The sequence below is a fragment of the Staurois parvus genome, unplaced genomic scaffold (genome assembly GCF_062004578.1).
Source record: "Staurois parvus isolate SC_StPar_1 unplaced genomic scaffold, SC_StPar_1.0 ptg000745l, whole genome shotgun sequence".
Taxonomy (NCBI): Eukaryota; Metazoa; Chordata; class Amphibia; order Anura; family Ranidae; genus Staurois; species Staurois parvus.
The window spans coordinates 381,826-401,279 of NW_028318541.1; the positions used below are offsets into that span (position 1 = coordinate 381,826).

The window sequence follows — 19,454 nt, forward strand, 5'->3', positions numbered from 1 at the left end:
GTACTATTTGTGGGGGTTGATGAAGTTTTTTTTTTTCTTTTTTTTAACACTGATTGCATTTACACACATAAAGGCTGTAGAAGCAATCATTTCTCCTCCTCTCTGGCTGCATTCTTGCAGCCATTGAGAAATACTGTGAGAGCTGTGATTGGTCACAGCTTGTCACATGGTACAAGGCTGTTGTGAATAGCTCTGTACCATGTGACCTCTGTGATCATTCACAGATTTCACAAGTACTAAGCAATGATGTCAGGAAATCTTGTTTAGTACTGTTCATGTGATCACTGAGTGGCCAATCAGTGATCACATGAATTGGGACCTCACACAGAGGTCCCGTACAGCGATCGGTGCCCGCTGTGTCCTCCAAACACAGCGGACACCGATCACGGTGCAGCGCTCCCAGGCAATGGATGCGGGGGGGGGGGGGGGGATGTCTAGGAATGTCCACCCGCCATTTATGTACATGAGCTGGACGGTAAAAGGTTAAAGTATAACTAAAGAAAATTTTTCTTTTTTTTTTTTCTTTTAGTGTTTTACCATTAAATGTAATCTGATCCTCACCTAGGTCACAACAATAGACAAACATAACGTGCTTAAGCTGATAACACAAACAATTTGAATCTCTTGTGTCTTTACTGAACACACCCAATAAACATTCACAGTGCCAGAGGAAAAAGTAAGTAAACCTTTGTAGTTAACCACTTCCAGACCGGACACTTTTACCCCCTTCCTGACCAGGGCAATTTTCAGCTTTCAGCGCTATCACACTTTGAATGACAATTGCGCAGTCATGCAACACTGTACCCAAATTAATTTTTTACCATTTTTTTGAGACAGATAAAGCTTTATTTTGGTGGTATTTATTCACCACTGGGATTTTTATTTTTTTTGCTATGTAATGAAAAAGTCCAAATATTTTGAACAAAAGTGGTTTTTTTTATAAAATTTTGCAAATAAATAATATTTCATCATACATCTTTGCCAAAATGTATTCCGTTATCTTTTTAGCAAAAAAACAAAAAAAATTAGTTTATAACCAAAAATTATAATTTTTAAACTTTTTTTTTACATTTTTATATTATTTTTTTTTTTTTACATACTGTGACACTGTACTACTTGTGGGGGGTGATGAAGATTTTTTTTTTTTTACAGATTGCTTTTATACCCATATAGGATGTAAAAGCAATCATTTCTCTTTCTCTCTGTGTGCATTCCTGCACTCATTGAGAAATACTGAGTGAGCTGTGATTGGTCACAGCTTGTCACATGGTACAAGGCTGTTGTGAATAGCCTTGTACCATGTGACCTCTGTGATCATTCACAGATTTCACACATAGTAAGCAATGATGTCACAAGTGACATCTTGCTTACTACTTTGCATGTGATCACTGATTGGCCAATCAGTGATCACATGATCGGGACCTCGTACAGAGGTCCCGTCCGACGATCGGTGTTTCACTGTGTCCGGAGGACACAGCGGGCACCGGATCGCGGTGCTGTGCACTCCCAGGGAGCGCGCACAAGCACGGTGCGGGGAGGCCGTTCATAAACGGCCACCCGACCCTGTACTGCCACCGTCCGGCCATTTATATACAACGGCCGGTTGGGAAGTGGTTAATAGCTGGTCAAACTTCCTTTGACAGCGATGACATCAAGCATGTTCTTTCAGGAGCTCTGGATCAGAGCTGCACAAAGTTCAGGAGGAATTTTTGACTCTTTACAACACTGCCTCAGCTCAGACACATTTGTAGGATGTCTGTTGTAAACGTCTCTCTTGAGGCCATTCCACAACATCTCGATGGGGTTAAGGTTTGGACTCTGACTCGGACACTCTGAAAGGCACATATCCTTTTTTTTTTTATGCCAGTCCCTGCTGGATTTACTTCGAAGCTTAGGACCATTGTCCTGCTGCATCACCCAACTTCCACTAAGCTTCAGCTGAAGGATAGCCACCTTGCTTACATAATTGGGTAATGAGCTGTCAGTACACATGCAGCCGGTGTACCAATGCAATGATTTCAAATCCCCACTCTTCATACCCTTCTTTTGGTAGGGTTTCTGAGATGAATCAGATCAGTTCTGACTGGTCAGCACTGGCACATGTCTGACCAATCAGAATCGCTCTGGTCTGTCCCGGAAACTATGCAGAAAGAAGGGGAGAAAACAGGGATTTCAAATCGCCAGACCACTGCAGCGGGGGGGCACCGACAGCTCATCACCCATGTAGGTGGGGAGAGTGTAGGATGTTAGTTCACCTTTTAATTTTTTCTGAAGTGATGAATTTAAACAATAAAATTCTTCTGCTACAGTGATGAGAAATAGATAAAAGGGGAATTTACTAAGACTGGAACAGCTGTGCATGGCAACCAGATTCCAACTTTCAACTTTAAAGCCTAAAGTAGAACTCTGGGATACAACTAACTAATCCCACCACTACTCTGTGGAAGAAAGAGGTCTATACTTACCTATGTCCAAGCCACTCCAGTCCAGTAACATGATCAGCTCCCATCTGTGAGCTAGCAGCGGCTCCAGGGAAGAGGAGGGACCACCAACAATGCTTGGCCCATAGTAAGCCTATTGTTGACGTCACTGCTCAGGCATTCCAGCCATTGTTACAGCGAGATCACGTGACTGGACTGAGTTAAAAGTACATTTGTGGCTAACTAATAGCATGCATCCTTTCTATGTTCTTTTAATGAATGTACAAAAGCTTAGGGGGATTTATTATTATTTTATTTCAGGTACTTATATAGCGCTGTCAATTTCTGCAGTGCTTTACATATATATTATACATTCACATCAGTCCCTAACCCTCATGGGGTGTACAATCTAAGGTCCCTAGCTTACATTCGTACATACTAGGGACAATTTATACAGGATCCAATTCACCTACCATCATGTCTTTGGATTTTAAAGAATACATTTTTAAAAATAAATATATTACACTTACCCGCTCTGTGCAATGATTATGCACAGAGCATCCCCATACACCTTTTCTGGGGTCGCCAGCCCCAATCCTCCTCCCCCCTGCTGAGTGCCCCCAAAGCAAGCCTTTCAAAATAGGGGCACTTATGCAGGCCTGATCCCGAGCCACGTTGTGTGCCCACTGACATACAGAGGGTGGCTCAGCCCCGCCCCCTCACAGGCAATGACTGACAGCCATTGGCTCCTGCTGCTACCTCTCTGTCCAGTGAGCAGAGAGAGAGAGACACTGGTCTCGTGCACAGCAATGGGTCGCGATTGGTCTCACATAGGTATACGGAGAGGGGGGGGAGCTGCACAGAGGAGGTTTTTTACCTTAATGCAGAGTGAATGTCTTTGAAGTGAATGTCTGCATTAAAATTTAGGAGCGTTTTTTCCTCCACTTGATGCTACATTGCAATGAAATATGTCTGAAAAAAATTGTTAGCATAACAATAGGAGGAGATCATGTTGGATTTGCACAGATACAAGCATTAAGGTGACATTTGCCCAGGTTTTTCATTAGTAAAGCTCTAAATGACATTGCACTCACCCATGTGACTGTTTGGCACTCACAAAGTAAAAGAAAAAAGTAATATAAAATCATCCAATGCATCTTTCAGGATGGAATGTTTTTTTTATTTTGTTAATGATTAAAATATATTTAATGTGATTAAACAGAATATTTATTTGAATGTATTTATGGGGTTTGGATGAGGTCAGCAGGGATGCAGACAATGGAGGTACAGGCACAGGCAGTTTTCCTGTAAAGGGTCCAGACCAGGGGCGGACTGACAACTCATGGGGCCCCCGGGCAATAGGGGATCATGGGGCCCCTGTGTCCTTGACCAAACTCAAAAAAGCGTATGAAAAAGGTACCAGGGGCATCTCCTGGGGCCCCCTACTGACCCCGGGCCCTCGGGCAGTGCCAGAGTTTCCAAATGGTCAGTCCGCCCCTGGTCCAGACTCTCCAGCTGTTAAGCCCTAAACAGAGTCACATCAGCTACATCAAAGTCCAGGAGAAATCAGGCTTTGGTAGACAGAGGTGGGCGCAGGCAGCCCGGTGCTGCAAGGCATCCTACTGGACACCTCACAGCTTAGTCATCAGAGCCGTTGCAGTCTCCCTTTGATACCCAGAACAGACTTCCGCCTATCAGAGGGAGAGGACTGGCTTCTCTGCACTGTGCGAAGACAGCAGTGTTACGAAAAGGACTGCAAACTCTGGAGATTGGTAGAAATGTGATCCAGACCTCCCTGGCAGCTCTGCACCAACATATTACCTGTAATAGTGAACCATGGCTACATGAAGAGGCAAGACAGAGCTGCATCAAAGCTGGTGCTAAAGCCCATGGGGACCTGCCGGAGTCCTAGCGCCCTTTTAAAACCTGTGCTGGCACAAAAAAAAACTGTCATATGACAACAATGTAAACTGACAAAGAATCTATTAAAGGCCCAAAACAGTCAGATGTACTGAAATATTGGACACAGGCGCCCCCCAGTGGCCAAACAAAACAAATGGAGCTGTCAATCGGCCTCATGCAGCAAAACACGTCATGAAACAAAATCACGGATTTTAGGAGGGTCCCAGGCTGGGTTTGCATTAGTGGCTCTTTCAATGCAAGGAAGATAAACTGTGAATTGATTTAGTAGAACTAAAAGATAAAAAATGTTTTCATTGTGGAAGCATTATATGACGGTTATATACCCAGTCAGGTCCCATTGGGGAGATTTCCCTTCACTTCCTGCCCTATAGACAAAACAGGGAGTGAGAGACAATCCTTCCAAAGCGAGGGGAATCCCTGGTTGTCACCAGAACTACTGCTCCACTGGAAAATTTCCCCTCTATTTCTGTTCTGGTGACAAACCAAAATTTGGGATTTTCTTTCACTTTCGGTGATAACTATAAGCAAGACAAACAGAGGATATATCTCCCAAACCGGGGCACAGACAGCAATAAAAACCTGACAGAGATTCTAATCCCTCTCTACTTGAAAACTAAAAAAAAAAAAAAAGTTTTGTCTTTAGCTAACCTTTTACTAAAACAGCTCCTTATCGAGAGAAAGAACTAAAGTATCTTGGGGTAAAATTATCTACCTCAATTAATAATATGTATAAGATTAATTATATTTCACTTTTAAACGAGATAAAAGAGGAATTGAAGAGGTTGTGAACTGGAAATCCGTCTTGGATGGGCCGTATAAATTTGATAAAAATGATAATTTTGCCCAAAGTTCTATACAAGTTTCAAATGATCCCAATTAAACTTCCAGAGGTTTTTTTCAGGACACTAAGGAAAATGTTGTTGGGGTAAATATGGAGGAAAAAAAAACCGAGGATATGCTATGAAACGCTGACTAGAATTAAAGAGAGAAGAGGGTTAGGGCTCCCAGATTTCAAGAGATATTATAAAGCGACCTTGATCGCGAGAATCTTTGACTGGACTCATAACCCAGGGAAAAGTTGGGTCAAAATTGAAAATATATTGAGTGGGTCCAATCTGAATAGAATTATATGGTTACCTACACATCACAGAGGTCTAGATGTTAACACAAGTATATACACTTCTATTGTTTTAAAAGTTTGGCGGATGTTACACAGACAAAGGGGTTGGGTTTTTAATTCACAGTTAATAAAAATACAGACTATTTTGCACCTGGGAAGGAAGATATCACGGGGAATTGGATTATTAAACAGGACGCGCAACTGAGAGACATAATGGTGGGTGAGGAACTAAGATCTTATAGAGAGATGGAGAAATTAAAGGGAGAGGTTTTTAGTAGAATAGACGAGGTTCGTTACCACCAATTAAAACACTTTTTTGAGAGTCTCCCAAAACCGGTGAGAACTAAAAAGGATTGGAATTTATTTGAAAGTTTGTTGGATACACGGGGAGATGGGAGACATGGCGTTGCTAGAATATATAGAATTTTAACGGCACTGGACACTGACACAAAATTAATTTATGTAGAGAAATGGGGAAAAGATATGGGTAGGGAGATCGATGAATAACAGCAGAGGAAAATGCTTAGATTGGTTCACGAAAATATTAGTATGAGAGAAGTAGAATTAAATTATAAGTGTTTAGTTAGATGACACATTGCACCGAGTGTGGAGCACAAGATGAATGGGGAGAAATCTCCACTATGTTGGAGAGGCTGTGGAGAAGTGGGTACACTATATCACATTTGGTGGGAATGTTCAAAGATACAGGTCTTCTGGGGGAAAATCGTCCACTTAATGAGGAAAATTACTAAGATCGATATTAGATTGGACCCAGAGTTATGTCTCCTTCATATCTCTGAGCTCACAGTGAGATCATATAAGGACTCAGGGATTTGGTACTTTCTGAGTGCAGCCAAAAGCTTGATTCCTAAGTTTTGGAAAAAAAGGGAGGTCCCGACAGAAGAAGATTGGTTGATCAGAATGAATCAGTTATGTGAGATGGAAAGACTTTATTATACACACATAGACGGGATGGAGATGTACCATAAAAAGTGGGGAAAATGGGAAGAATTTAGACAAGAAAGTGAAATATAGTTGATTTACACCTCTTGACGAATAATGATTTTTAGAAATGAGTTTTAGAAAGAAAAAGGATAGTGCTATATATTTATTTATTTGTTCTCTCTCTTTTGGATTTGAAAAGAAATAGCAGAGTGGGATGGAGGGGGGATATGGTGAGGGGTGTGGGTGGGGAGGGGCTTAGGGGGGGATCAGGGTTGTGGGAATTAAATAAATTATGAGGAATATAATGATTATTTAATGAAGAAAATGTTTGTTAACTATATTTGATTGAAATCAAATAAATATTTATAAAAAAAAAAAAAACAGCTCCTTATCTTCAAGGATATCTAAAACAGTTTTTTTCCCATTTTGGATAATGTAGGAGAGGACTAAAACTGTTGTCAGATTTTCCTTTTTGGGAAATCTGTGTCTCATTAGGGAGATTTCTCTTCCCTTCCTGTCCAATAGACTCAACCAGAAGTGAAAGAAATCCCCTTTTAGACAGATGTCGGGAAAACAATAGTGCCCATCTATTGCTATAACATACTGGATTTCCCATCACTTCCTCTCCCAGTGACAACAGCCACAAAGACAAATAGAGAGGGTGAATCTCCCCAAGGGGGACACAGATGGCAGAGATGGAGGATGGGGAGAGTGGAACAGAGGTCAGAGCTGAGGAGGTGTGGAAGGGAGATGTGGACATCCTGTTAAAGAGAACTGAACCCTGTACACTGTCCATTGCAAACCCCTAAACCCTGCACTCTGTACATTGCAAACCCCTAAACCCTGCACTCTGTACATAGTGCACTTCTGAACGCTGCAATCCATTCTGAGCACACCTATGAACGCTGCACTCTGTACATAGCACACCCCTGAACTCTGCACTCCTGGTATTTATTGACGTTTTAAAATTATACAAAAAACCTTCTTGCATAAAAAAGGTAAAAACTTTTTTTTTTTTTTTTTTTTATTTGTCTGTGCTCCCCCTTCCCTGTAGGAGAAGAGAGGGGAGAAGAAGAGATCAGCGCTGTGCACAGCTGCATCTCTTCTCCCCTCTCTCCCACTTCACAGAGAGACTCAAACAGCAGCACGAACCATTGGCTCTTGCTGCTGTCAATCAAATCAAATCCCGAGAAGAGGAGGATTGGGGCCATTCTGTGCAGCATGTTTGTTATTTTAATGAAAACAAATTTCAGACTTTAGTAACACTTTAAGATCCTCCCACAGTTCGATGAAGTTCAGGGGTGCATGGTTGATTTCCTGCACCTATTCTCTGAGAAAACAGCCCTGGATACACTTATATAGTCTTAGCACAACCATCCCTTTGAGGACAACCATAATGCTGATGCGGCCCACAATGAAATTGAGTTTGACACCCCTGCCATAGACCATACATTACATACAATCACTATTTGAAGCAAACCTTGCACTTCAGATAAGGCCTGCTCATCTAAACGTGCCCCCCCCCCCCCAAACTCTCCTTTCTTAGTGCAGCAAACACCCACAAAAAAAAAAAAACCATCGATAAGATAATCACTTTGCCCAATCTCTGTAGTGTATGCGTGGGCGGGGGGCACATCATCTTCCTGCCGACAAGATCCCACAGAAAGCAGAGTAGCTCAGATCTCATGATCATCTTCTCATGAGATTACGGCTAATCGACATTCTCCAAGATCTGGCAGGAAGAAGGATGATGTCATTCTCACTTCTCACCTACGCACCATGGGAGGAAGCCAGGGAAAGGCAAGTATATTTATTTAATTAACCCCCCAGGTTTGTTATTTGTTTGCACTTTCATCCAGTGTTTTAGGAAGGGGAGGACCTTGAATAAGCAGCCCTTGTCACTGAGGTGCAATGTCAGCTTTAGCTCAGACATGACGGGGTGATAAATAGGAAGTAAAAGAATACTGTACTTTTTGGCCATTGAAATATTCACCTCCAAAGAGAATCAGCTCGTCCTTTTCAGGGTGGGGGGTGAGTGAGGCATTCAGCCTGTGGGGAGAGGAAGAAGGTGGTAAGTGATGGATTACTCTATATCACAGACTAAACCTAACACGTGGTAATGTACATAGGAACATATACAGGTGTTAGACAAAAAAAAAAAAAAACACTACATGATTTGCAAGCGTGAAAGTGACAACATGTTTCGCATTGAGAGTGGAAGTGATGTAACACTCTTTTGTGTCCACTGTGCGATGAGACACCTAGCTAGCAGATGGGAAGCCTCAATTTTGTCATTCACTGTGTGCGCTGCTAGTAATACGGGGTCATGTCAGAGCTTACTGAGCTTCAAAGAGGGCAAATTGTTGGTACCGCTTAGCTGGTGCCACTGTGACTGACATTGCCAATTTAATTACCGTACAGTATCAGAGGTTATGACGGCATATACAGCTTCCGGGAAAATGTCGTTTGATAAGCATAAGCGCGGCTGACATGGTCAACTGACCAAAAGAGTCAAAAAGACATTGCGCGGGATTGTGACTCAGAATAAGAAAACAACGGCTGCAAAAGTGACTGTAGAGCTCAATCTCAGTCTTCACAGGATTTTACATTTCTATATTGAAAACCTGTAAAGACTTTAAAGTGTCACCTAAAAAAAAATGTTAGATACTGTAGTTCATCACCATTCATGGGCACTCCATTTTCAGTCTTGATAGGTTTGCTATCTATTTACGCAACATCATCAGTTATATTTTACCAAAAAATGGGTATTCCTCGCCATGGATTTGTGGCAACTTGGTAAGACTGAGGCTACAGGAGAAACCTGCATCAGCCAGGTAAAGAGGAGAGACTTTTACAAGTCCTCCTGACAGGTGAATCCAACCAAGCTCCATCTGGATTTATTCAGCACAGTGCTTCTCGGTTCACACTACTACGACCTGAAAGTCGTGCAACATTGCCAGGCGACTGGAGTACTACTTTGAAGCAACTTTCAGGAAATGCCTGGGATGTTGGATCCTCTATTGTCGGATCCAAATCACATCAATATAGATAAGGATCCAACTTGGAGGCGACTTCCATTAAAGTCTATGGGCACAAGTTGGATAGAAGTCACCTTGAAGTAGTACAGGAACATTTTCTAAAGCCGGAGCAACTGCAGTAGTGCTAATTAAGACAGAGCTCATTGACTAACATGGGATTTCACATGTCATGCGACTTGGGGTCTCACAAGTCGGATCCCAAGTCACAGCAGTGTGAACCAAGCCTGCTACATTGGACTCAGGGCGCAACACTGATTATGTTGATCTGAAACATTGCATCTGTTTACATTTGGAGACACAACACCTCTCACTAAGAGGAGCAGCACCTCATCAACTTTGTTACATTGTTTTGTTTTTACTTGACACAAGGGGTGTCACTCTGGAAGGCACAGTCTATTGCAGGTGGATAACACTGCTATATACTGTATGCCCCAAAGTCGGGACAGGGATTACATTCATCAGGGATCACTGAGTTAGTGATTACTTTTATCAGGGATCACTGAGTTAGGAGTCACATTTATTCAGGGATCATAGAGCTAGGGATTAAATTCATTGGGAATATTTGTTAGATATAACATTCATTGGGGATCAAAGAGGAACATTTATCGAGGCTCGCATTTATTGGGGATCACAAAGTTAAGGATCACATTTACAGAAGATCGCATTTATTGGGGGATCACAGAGTTAAGGATCACATTTATTGGGGGATCACAGAGTTAAGGATCACATTTATCGAGAATCGCATTTATTAGGGATATCAGATATTGCATCCATGGAGGATCACATTCATAGAGGATCACATTTACTTTGGGATCACAGAGTTAAGGATCACATTTATGGAGCACCGCACTTATTGGGGATCACAGAGTTAAGGATCACATTTATGGAGCACCGCATTTATTGGGGGATCACAAAGTTAAGGATCATCACATTTATTAGGGATATCAGATATTGCATCCATGGAGGATCACATTCATAGAGGATCACATTTACTTTGGGATCACAGAGTTAAGGATCACATTTATGGAGCACCGCATTTATTGGGGGATCACAAAGTTAAGGATCACCACATTTATTAGGGATATCAGATATTGCATTCATGGAGGATCACATTAACAGAGGATCACATTTATTTTAGATTGTAAGCTCGTAAGAGTAGGGCTCTCTTACCCCTCGTACGCTGTCTGTCTTTGTTGTACTGTGCCATGTATTGTCCCCCCCTATTGTACAGCGCTGAGCAAACCCTTTGGCGCTATATAAACTCGTAGTAATAATAATAATAATAATAATTTTGGGATCATATTTATTAGGGATCACATTTTTTACCCTGAGTGGCTGGGACAGAATGGTTAGGTTTTCTTTGGTCATTAGCATGAAGGTGTGCTGGAGACCTCTTTATACCATTTTGTATCTTGCTCCGCCCATGACCAGCTTTCTGGTATGAAACCCAGAGATCTGAGCGGTTTTTCCTGGTGCAGCAGGCAGGTCCTCACACCCTGGAGGGACTAACAGTCCCAGCATCCCCCGTTCTACTACGTCTGAGAGATCCCAACCCTTGCAGGAGGAGCAACAGGTTTGTCTTGCCTTGGGCTGGGGGGAGCACATGCCGTTTCCACCACCTGAGTCTTCTTGGCATCCAGAGACTGGAACTCGGCGATCAGAGCCTCCAGATCCTCCTGGGGGAATACAAAGAGAAATCAAATGATACAAAATATATCACCAGCTTGCCACATGGAAATACACCGCACACCATTCCTTCCTGTCCCCCAGAACCATTACATTCTGCCCTGGAACACAATCTCACATTTGAGCTGCTGTAAAACAGACATTCCAAGTGTTTACTTAAAGCCTAACTCTGGGCTTGGGTCCCCCTTCCTCGCTGGAGCAGGAAGTAAGGGGTGGAGCCTTGGCAACACAGCCTCACAGGAAGTAAGAGGTGGAGCGTTGACATCCCAGCTTCACAGGAAGGGGCAGAGACTTGACATCACAGCCTTACAGTTAGTGTGGCGGAGCCATGACAACCCAGCCTCAGAGGAAGCAAGAGGTAGAGCTTTGACAATCCAGCCTCACAGGATGGGGGGGATGGAGCCTTGACAACCCAGCCTCACAGAAAGTGGGGGGTGGAGCCTTGACAACCCAGCCTCACAGAAAGTGGGGGGTGGAGCCTTGACAACCCAGCCTCACAGAAAGTGGGGGGTGGAGCCTTGACAACCCAGCCTCACAGAAAGTGGGGGGTGGAGCCTTGACAACCCAGCCTCACAGAAAGTGGGGGGTGGAGCCTTGACAACCCAGCCTCACAGGACAGGGGGTGGAGCCTTGACAAACCAGCCTCACAGGAAGTGGGGGTGGAGCCTTGACAAACCAGCCTCACAGGAAGTGGGGGTGGAGCCTTGACAAACCAGCCTCACAGAAAGTGAGGGGTGGAGCCTTGACAAACCAGCCTCACAGAAAGTGAGGGGTGGAGCCTTGACAACCCAGCCTCACAGGAAGTGGGGGTGGAGCCTTGACAAACCAGCCTCACAGGAAGTGGGGGTGGAGCCTTGACAAACCAGCCTCACAGGAAGTGGGGGTGGAGCCTTGACAAACCAGCCTCACAGAAAGTGGGGGGTGGAGCCTTGACAACCCAGCCTCACAGAAAGTGGGGGGTGGAGCCTTGACAACCCAGCCTCACAGAAAGTGGGGGGTGGAGCCTTGACAACCCAGCCTCACAGAAAGTGGGGGGTGGAGCCTTGACAACCCAGCCTCACAGAAAGTGGGGGGTGGAGCCTTGACAACCCAGCCTCACAGGACGGGGGGGGGTGGAGCCTTGACAACCCAGCCTCACAGGACAGGGGGTGGAGCCTTGACAAACCAGCCTCACAGGACAGGGGGTGGAGCCTTGACAAACCAGCCTCAGAGTAGGCAAGTTGAAAGAAGCCGGGTGTCCTTCAACTATTTAGAGATGTGGGACCAGATGGATCTGATGGAGTCTGTGGGCGATGGGGATTAGGGGAGGATTTCAGACAATTTACCAGTGACTCACAATTTTCTACTTTTTTGCCCAAGCTGGAATCAGGCTTTAAAGGAACTCCAGCTGATCCCATGAAGCTGTCAAAAAAATACATAAACCTCCAATAAACATTTATTTCAATATTGAATTTGTGTCAGGGACCCCACTGAGGCAGTTTCCCCCTCTCTTCCTGTCTCTATTGAGGGTGAGAACTTGCAGGGAGGGTGGAAGTGGGGCTTTACAGTGGTGAGTGATAACATGAGAACCTGCAGTGAATGGCCCTTTCATCCCCGAGGGCCCGCCCTCACCTCCTCCTTTTTGGACCTCTTGGAGACTTTCTTCTCCATCTTGGCGGCCGTCTTCTCCGCCCCCTTCACCTTCTTCTCCTTCTTCCCTTTCTTCCCCATGGCTCCACACCGGGCACAGGTTGACGTCACCGCAATGCGACCTCGGCCTCAGAAGATGACGCCCGGCCATGCGGCACACACCTTAACCCCGCCCCGTTCTGTGCCCACCCTGTGTACCGTATTCGCTGGAGTATAGCTGCTCTGAGTTCTGGTTACCGTACTGTGTGGAGTAGGAGGTCATAATCTATGGGGAGCCGTGTACCATAGAGGCTGAGCCACGTTTGGGGGGCGGTAAATTATATGTGCCCAGGGGCGAACTGACAACTCGTGGGGCCCCCGGGCAATAGGGGATCATGGGGCCCCTGTGTCCTTGCCCACACTCAAAAAAGCCTATGAAAAAGATACCAGGGGCATCTCATGGGGCCCCCTACTGACCCCGGGCCCTCGGGCAGTGCCCTAGTTTCCATATGGTCAGTCCGCCCCTGTATGTGCCCCATCACCTTGTAAAACGATCCATTCAGTATAACAGAACTGTAAGACAGCACGTTTGTAAATACCCACATGGACGAAAAATATATTTTAAATATATTTTAAAAATATTTCCAAACGGACGGACTGACAACTCATGGGGCCCCCAGGCAATAGGGCATCATGGGGCCCCTGTGTCCTTGCCCACACTCAAACCACACCCAAAAAAGCCTATGAAAGGTACCAGGGGCATCCAATGGGGCCCCCTACTGACCCCGGGCCCTCGGGCAATGCCCAAGTTCCCAAATGGTCAGTCCGCCCATGTTTCCATATATATTGACATATATTTGACATACTACAATTTTGGGCATATTCAATATATTAAAAAAGAAAAAAAAATATATATATATACTGTATGTTGAAATGCGTTTTTTATTTATTACAAAATATATGAAAAATATTTTTAAAAATATGTGTTTTTAAAAATATATTCAGATTTTTTTAACACAAAAAAGTAATTTTAACATATATTTTTACATTTATTTGTAAATGCATTCCAAAAATGTAGATTAAATGTATTTTTAAAGACATACAGTATATTTGAAAATGTATTTTTAAAAATATTTTACATATATTTTGTAATATTAAAAAACGCATTTCAAAATACAGTATATATATATATATATATATATATATATATATATATATATATTTATATATATATATATATAAAAAAATTTTTTAAATATATTGAATACGGCCAAAATTGTAGTATTCAAATATATGTCAATATATTTTGGGAAGAATATTTTTAAAATATGTTTTTCTTCCATGTGGGTAGATAACAAAATTATAAATGTCTTTTTTTTTATAAGTGATCACATGACCTCTGTTCTCCGCTGTGTAAGGAGCTTAGAAAGCTGGGGGTGGAGACTGCAGGGGGGGGGCATGTCAGCAGAGAAACAGCAGTACAGTAAGTCCCTGACTTACGAACAAGTTCCGTTCCGGGAGAACATTCGTAAATCGGATTAGTTGGTACATCCGACAAAGTGAGTCTTATACATCTTTGACACAAATATACAATGTAAAGCATAAAAAAACAAATACACACAAAAATACTGTAAATAAACAATTTTTACTTTTCCAGTTTCCTTAAAGTGGTGGTACGGTACAACAACTGGCATATAGTGGAAGAGAGATAATAACTGGAGGAGGGAGGGTAGGTGGGAGATGGTGGAGCTGAAGGAGCATCAGCAATAGGAGATGGAGAACAAGATGGAATTTTTCCCACGCCTGATGTTGACGGAGCTGAAGGAGCATCAGCAATAAGAGATGGAGGGCAAGATGGAATTTGGCCCATGCCTGTTGTTGACGGAGCTGAGGGATCATCAGCAATAGGAGACAGAGGGCAAGATGGAATATAGCCCACACCTGATGTTGATGGAGCTGAAGGATCATCAGCAATAGGAGACAGAGGGCAAGATGGAATATGGCACACACCTGATGTTGATGGAGCTGAAGGATCATCAGCAATAGGAGACGGAGGGCAAGATGGAATATGGCACACACCTGATGTTGACGGAGCTGAAGGAGCATCAGCAATAGGAGACGGAGGGCAAGATGGAATATAGCCCACACCTGATGTTGACGGAGCTGAAGGATCATCAGCAATAGGAGACGGAGGGCAAGAGGGAATATGGCTCACACCTGATGTTGACGGAGCTGAAGGAGCATCAGCAATAGGAGACGGAGGGCAAGATGGAATATGGCTCACACCTGATGTTGACGGAGCTGAAGGAGCATCAGCAATAGGAGACGGAGGGCAAGATGGAATTTGGCCCACACCTGATGTTGACGGAGCTGAAGGAGCATCAGCAATAGGAGACGGAGGGAAAGATTTAATTTGGCCCACACCTGATGTTGACGGAGCTGAAGGAGCATCAGCAATAGGAGACGGAGGGCAAGATGGAATTTGGCCCACACCTGATGTTGAGACAGCTGAAGAATCATCAGCAATAGGAGACGGAGGGCAAGATGGAAAGTCGCTCACACCTGATGTTTATGACACAGGTTTTTTGATGGATTCAATTCTGTCTACCCTCTGGAAAAAATGATCCAGTGTTGTCTGAGTAGTAGCTCTTTTTTTCTCATCATAGATGACTCTGTAGAACTGGATGGCATTCTGAACGCCTGCTGTATCATTCTACGTTGGGGTCTTGTGCCTCAAAAACTAACAGTCCCTCTTCAAGTAAAGAAAATCCCCTTGCCATTTCCTGTGTTGTGAATCTCTTTGGTTCTTCAGTTATGTCTTCCTCTTGGATCTCTTCGCCTCTGATTCCATCAGGTCCTCATTAGTGAGCTCCTCATGTTGCATAGCAAGGCGTTCAATGAAGTCGTCCTCCCGCAGATCTAGCTCCAGCTTCGTGCTAAAGGTCACTAAGTTGTTGAAGACCTCTTTGGACTCCTTAGTCTTTACCATCTTCTCAAGTCCATGAACTTCATGAACAAACTGTGGTCAAAGGTTCTTCCAAACCCCATTCATGGTGACAGCCGAAACCTCACACCAAGCAAAGTTGATGTTTTTTATGGCCTTGTAGATGTTATAGTCCTTCCAAAATTATTGCAAGGTTGTTCCTGTTTCATCAATAGCCTTCACTGCCTGACGAAAAAGTGTGACATAAATAATATTTCTTGAAAGTCGCAGAGCTCTTTGGTCAATAGCTTGGATGAGCGCCATAGTATTCAGTGGCAGGTGCACTACTTTGACGTTGGGATGAAAGTCATCCATGAATTGGGGGTGACCAGGGGCATCTTCAAGCAGCAAAAGAATGTTGAATGGGATATCTTTCTTCAAAAAATATTTCTTTATTTCTGGGATAAAGTGGTGGAAAAACCAGTCCTGGAAAATGGCCTGTGTAACCCAGCCTTTGGAGTTACTCTTCCACACAACAGGTAGGGAGCCCTTGGCTATGCTTTTGAGGGCTCCTGTGTTCTCTGAATGGTAAATTCAGAGAGGCTTTAGCTTCATATCGTCACCAAACAACAAAGTAAGTCTGTCCTTTGCTGCTTTGAAGCCTGGCATCGCCTTTATTCTTTATTGGTGTAACTTCGTTCTGGCATCCACTTCCAGTACAGTCCTGTCCCATCGACGTTAAAAACCTGTTGGGGTAAATAAGCACCTTCTATCTAGTGTGGTCAGTTTCTAAGAGTAAAGCAGAGGGACTGGCAGGATCACCAGGGATTTCACACAAAGTAAGCCATGCAGAGGGAACAGGAAACTTTTTCATACAAGTGCATGGTACAGCAGACACAGATCAGGAATATGAAATGTTGTGGTAGTGTACATTTTACTTTCACTGTCATGACTACCAATGTGGGAGAAGGGGTTAACATTATTGACACCAATGTTGGGGGGTTGTGATTGTTTTCACTGACACCAATGCTAGGGGTTACTATTGTGAACATTGGCACCAATGTTGAGGGTTATTGCATCCACTGACACCAATGCTGGAGGTTATTATTGCACTTACTGACACCATTGCTGGGGGTTATTATTGTGAACATTAACACCAACATTGGGGGTTATTATTGCATCCACTGACACCAATGCTGTAGGGTATTACTGTATCCACTGACACCAATTTTGGGGGTTATTATTGTGTACACCAACACCAATGCTGGAGGTTATTATTGCACTCACTGACACCAATGCTGGGGGTTATTATTTTATCCACTGACCCCAATGCTGGGGGTTATTATTGTGTCCACTGACACCAATTTTGGGGGTTATTATTGCATCTATTGACACAAATGCTTGGGGTTATTATTGTACTCACATTTTCCAATGTTGATTGTTATTATTGCACTCACTGACACCAGTGCTGGGGGCTATTATTGTGTCCACTGACACCAGTGCTGGGGGCTATTATTGTGTTCACCGACACCAATGCTGTTGTTAATATTACGTCCACCAACACCACTGCTGGGATTCTTTTATTGTGAACATCGGCAACAACATTAGGGGTTATTACTGCATCCACTGACACCAATGCTACCGATTATTATTTTGTCCACTGTCACTAATGCTGGGGATTATTATTTTGTCCACTGACTCCAGTGCTGGGGGTTATTATTGCACTCATTGACACCAATGTTGATTGTATTGCAGTCACTGACAGTAATGCTGGGGGCTATTATTGTGTTCACTGACACCAATATTGACGTTATTATTGTGTCCATGGACACCAACACTGGGGGTTATTATTGCATCCACTGACACCAATGCTGGGGGTTATTATTGCATTCACTGACACCAATGTTGCTTGTTATTATTGCACTCACAGACAGCATGGCTGGGGCTAGTATTGCATCCTCTGACACCAACACTAGGGGTTATTATTGCACTCACTGACACCAATGTCTGGGGATGGTATTGTATCCATTGACACCAATGCTGGAGGTTATTATTGGGTCCACTGACACCAATACTGGAGGTTATCATTATGTTCACTGGCACCAATGTTGGTTGTTATTATTGTATCCACTGACACCAATATTGAGGGTAATATTGTATCCACTGACACTACTGTTGGGGGTTATTATTAAAGTCACTGATATCAGGGTTTGGGGGTTATTATTGCACTTACTGACACCAATGCAGGGGGTTATTGGGCTCCATCTTCTTCGGTGTGCATTGAGATATGCTGCAAACAATTCAGCAGCATTGAGGTATGAAAATTCACAGCTATTGTGTGGCCCTCTGGAAGTGCTGTGGGTCTTCTATAACTTTCAATTCGACCACGACTGGTGTTTGGCCACCTTTACACCCCACTAACTCAATATCAGTTCATCTCTTTGGTGACCCGGGTAATGATGGGTGAAGTGCCCCCCCACCACCAACCCCAGGGATTAGGATTCTGTCTACCCCGGCAGAATTTACGCCTGAAGTATTCAATCTGTGTTCATATAAAAAGCGCGGCTGGGAGACTCGTCGGGTGGCATGTTGGCTTAGCTGTACCGAGGGCTCAGCCAGCAGTGAAATCATTTCTGCAGTGTCAGCAAATCTTCACACAGTGCTGAGCAATGCTGGGGGGTGAAATGGAGAGCTGAAAAAGACTGAAGAATTCCGCCATTCTTTACTATGTCCGGTTATTGTATCTCTACCTTAAAGGGGACACTAGATTCTTTTTATAGTGATTGGGATACATGTGGATGTGATTGGCTTAGCAGTCCACTGTAGTGAGTAATAATTTATTCTGGTGACTGTGCGGGATCATTACCTGTAATGGTCATACTCAATATTTAAAGTGTCACTAAACCCCAGACCCTGCATTCACTATATCCGCTCTCCCCAGAACCTGCATTCACTATATCCAGTCTCCCCGGACCCTGCATTCACTATATCCGGTCTCCCCGGACCCTGCATTCACTATAGCCGCTCTCCCCAGACCCTGCATTCACTATATCTGGTCTCCCCGGACCCTGCATTCACTATAGCCGCTCTCCCCAGACCCTGCATTCACTATATCTGGTCTCCCCGGACCCTGCATTCACTATATCTGGTCTCCCCGGACCCTGCATTCACTATATCTGGTCTCCCCGGATCCTGCATTCACTATATCTGGTCTCCTAGGACTCTGCATTCACTATATACGGTCTCCCCGGACCCTGCGTTCACTATATCCGATTTCCCCGGACCCTGCGTTCACTATATCCGGTCTCCCCGGACCCTGCGTTCACTATATCTGGTCTTCCTGGACCCTGCATTCACTATATCTGGTCTCCCTGGACCCTGCATTCACTATATCTGGTCTCCCCGGACCCTGCGTTCACTATATCCGGTCTCCCCGGACCCTGCGTTCACTATATCCGGTCTCCCCGGACCCAGCATTCACTATATCCGGTCTCCCCGGACCCTGCATTCACTATATCTGGTCTCCCCAGACCCTGCATTCACTATATCTGGTCTCCCCAGACCCTGCATTCACTATATCTGGTCTCCTAGGACTCTGCATTCACTATATCTGGGCTCCCTGGACCCTGCATCCACTATATCCGGTCTCCCCGGACCCTGCATTCACTATATCTGGTCTCCCAGGACCCTGCATTCACTATATCTGGTCTCCCCGGACCCTGCATTCACTATATCTGGTCTCCTAGGACTCTGCATTCACTATATACGGTCTCCCCGGACCCTGCATTCAC

The 19,454-nt window shown here is 44.1% G+C and overlaps 1 protein-coding gene across 1 annotated transcript in view; it reads right to left on the reverse strand.

The window, feature by feature from the left end:
* Positions 1-12,910, reverse strand: part of KLHDC4 (kelch domain containing 4) — a 52,342-nt gene extending 39,432 nt beyond the window's left edge. The window contains exons 1-3 of the mRNA XM_089654118.1: positions 12,744-12,910; positions 11,031-11,122; positions 8,379-8,457 (exon numbers count right to left, since the gene is read on the reverse strand). Coding sequence (XP_089510244.1) covers positions 8,379-8,457; positions 11,031-11,122; positions 12,744-12,842 — 270 coding nt within the window. The 5' untranslated portion in view covers positions 12,843-12,910. The remainder of the gene's footprint in view (positions 1-8,378; positions 8,458-11,030; positions 11,123-12,743) is intronic.
* Positions 12,911-19,454: the final 6,544 nt, after the last annotated feature.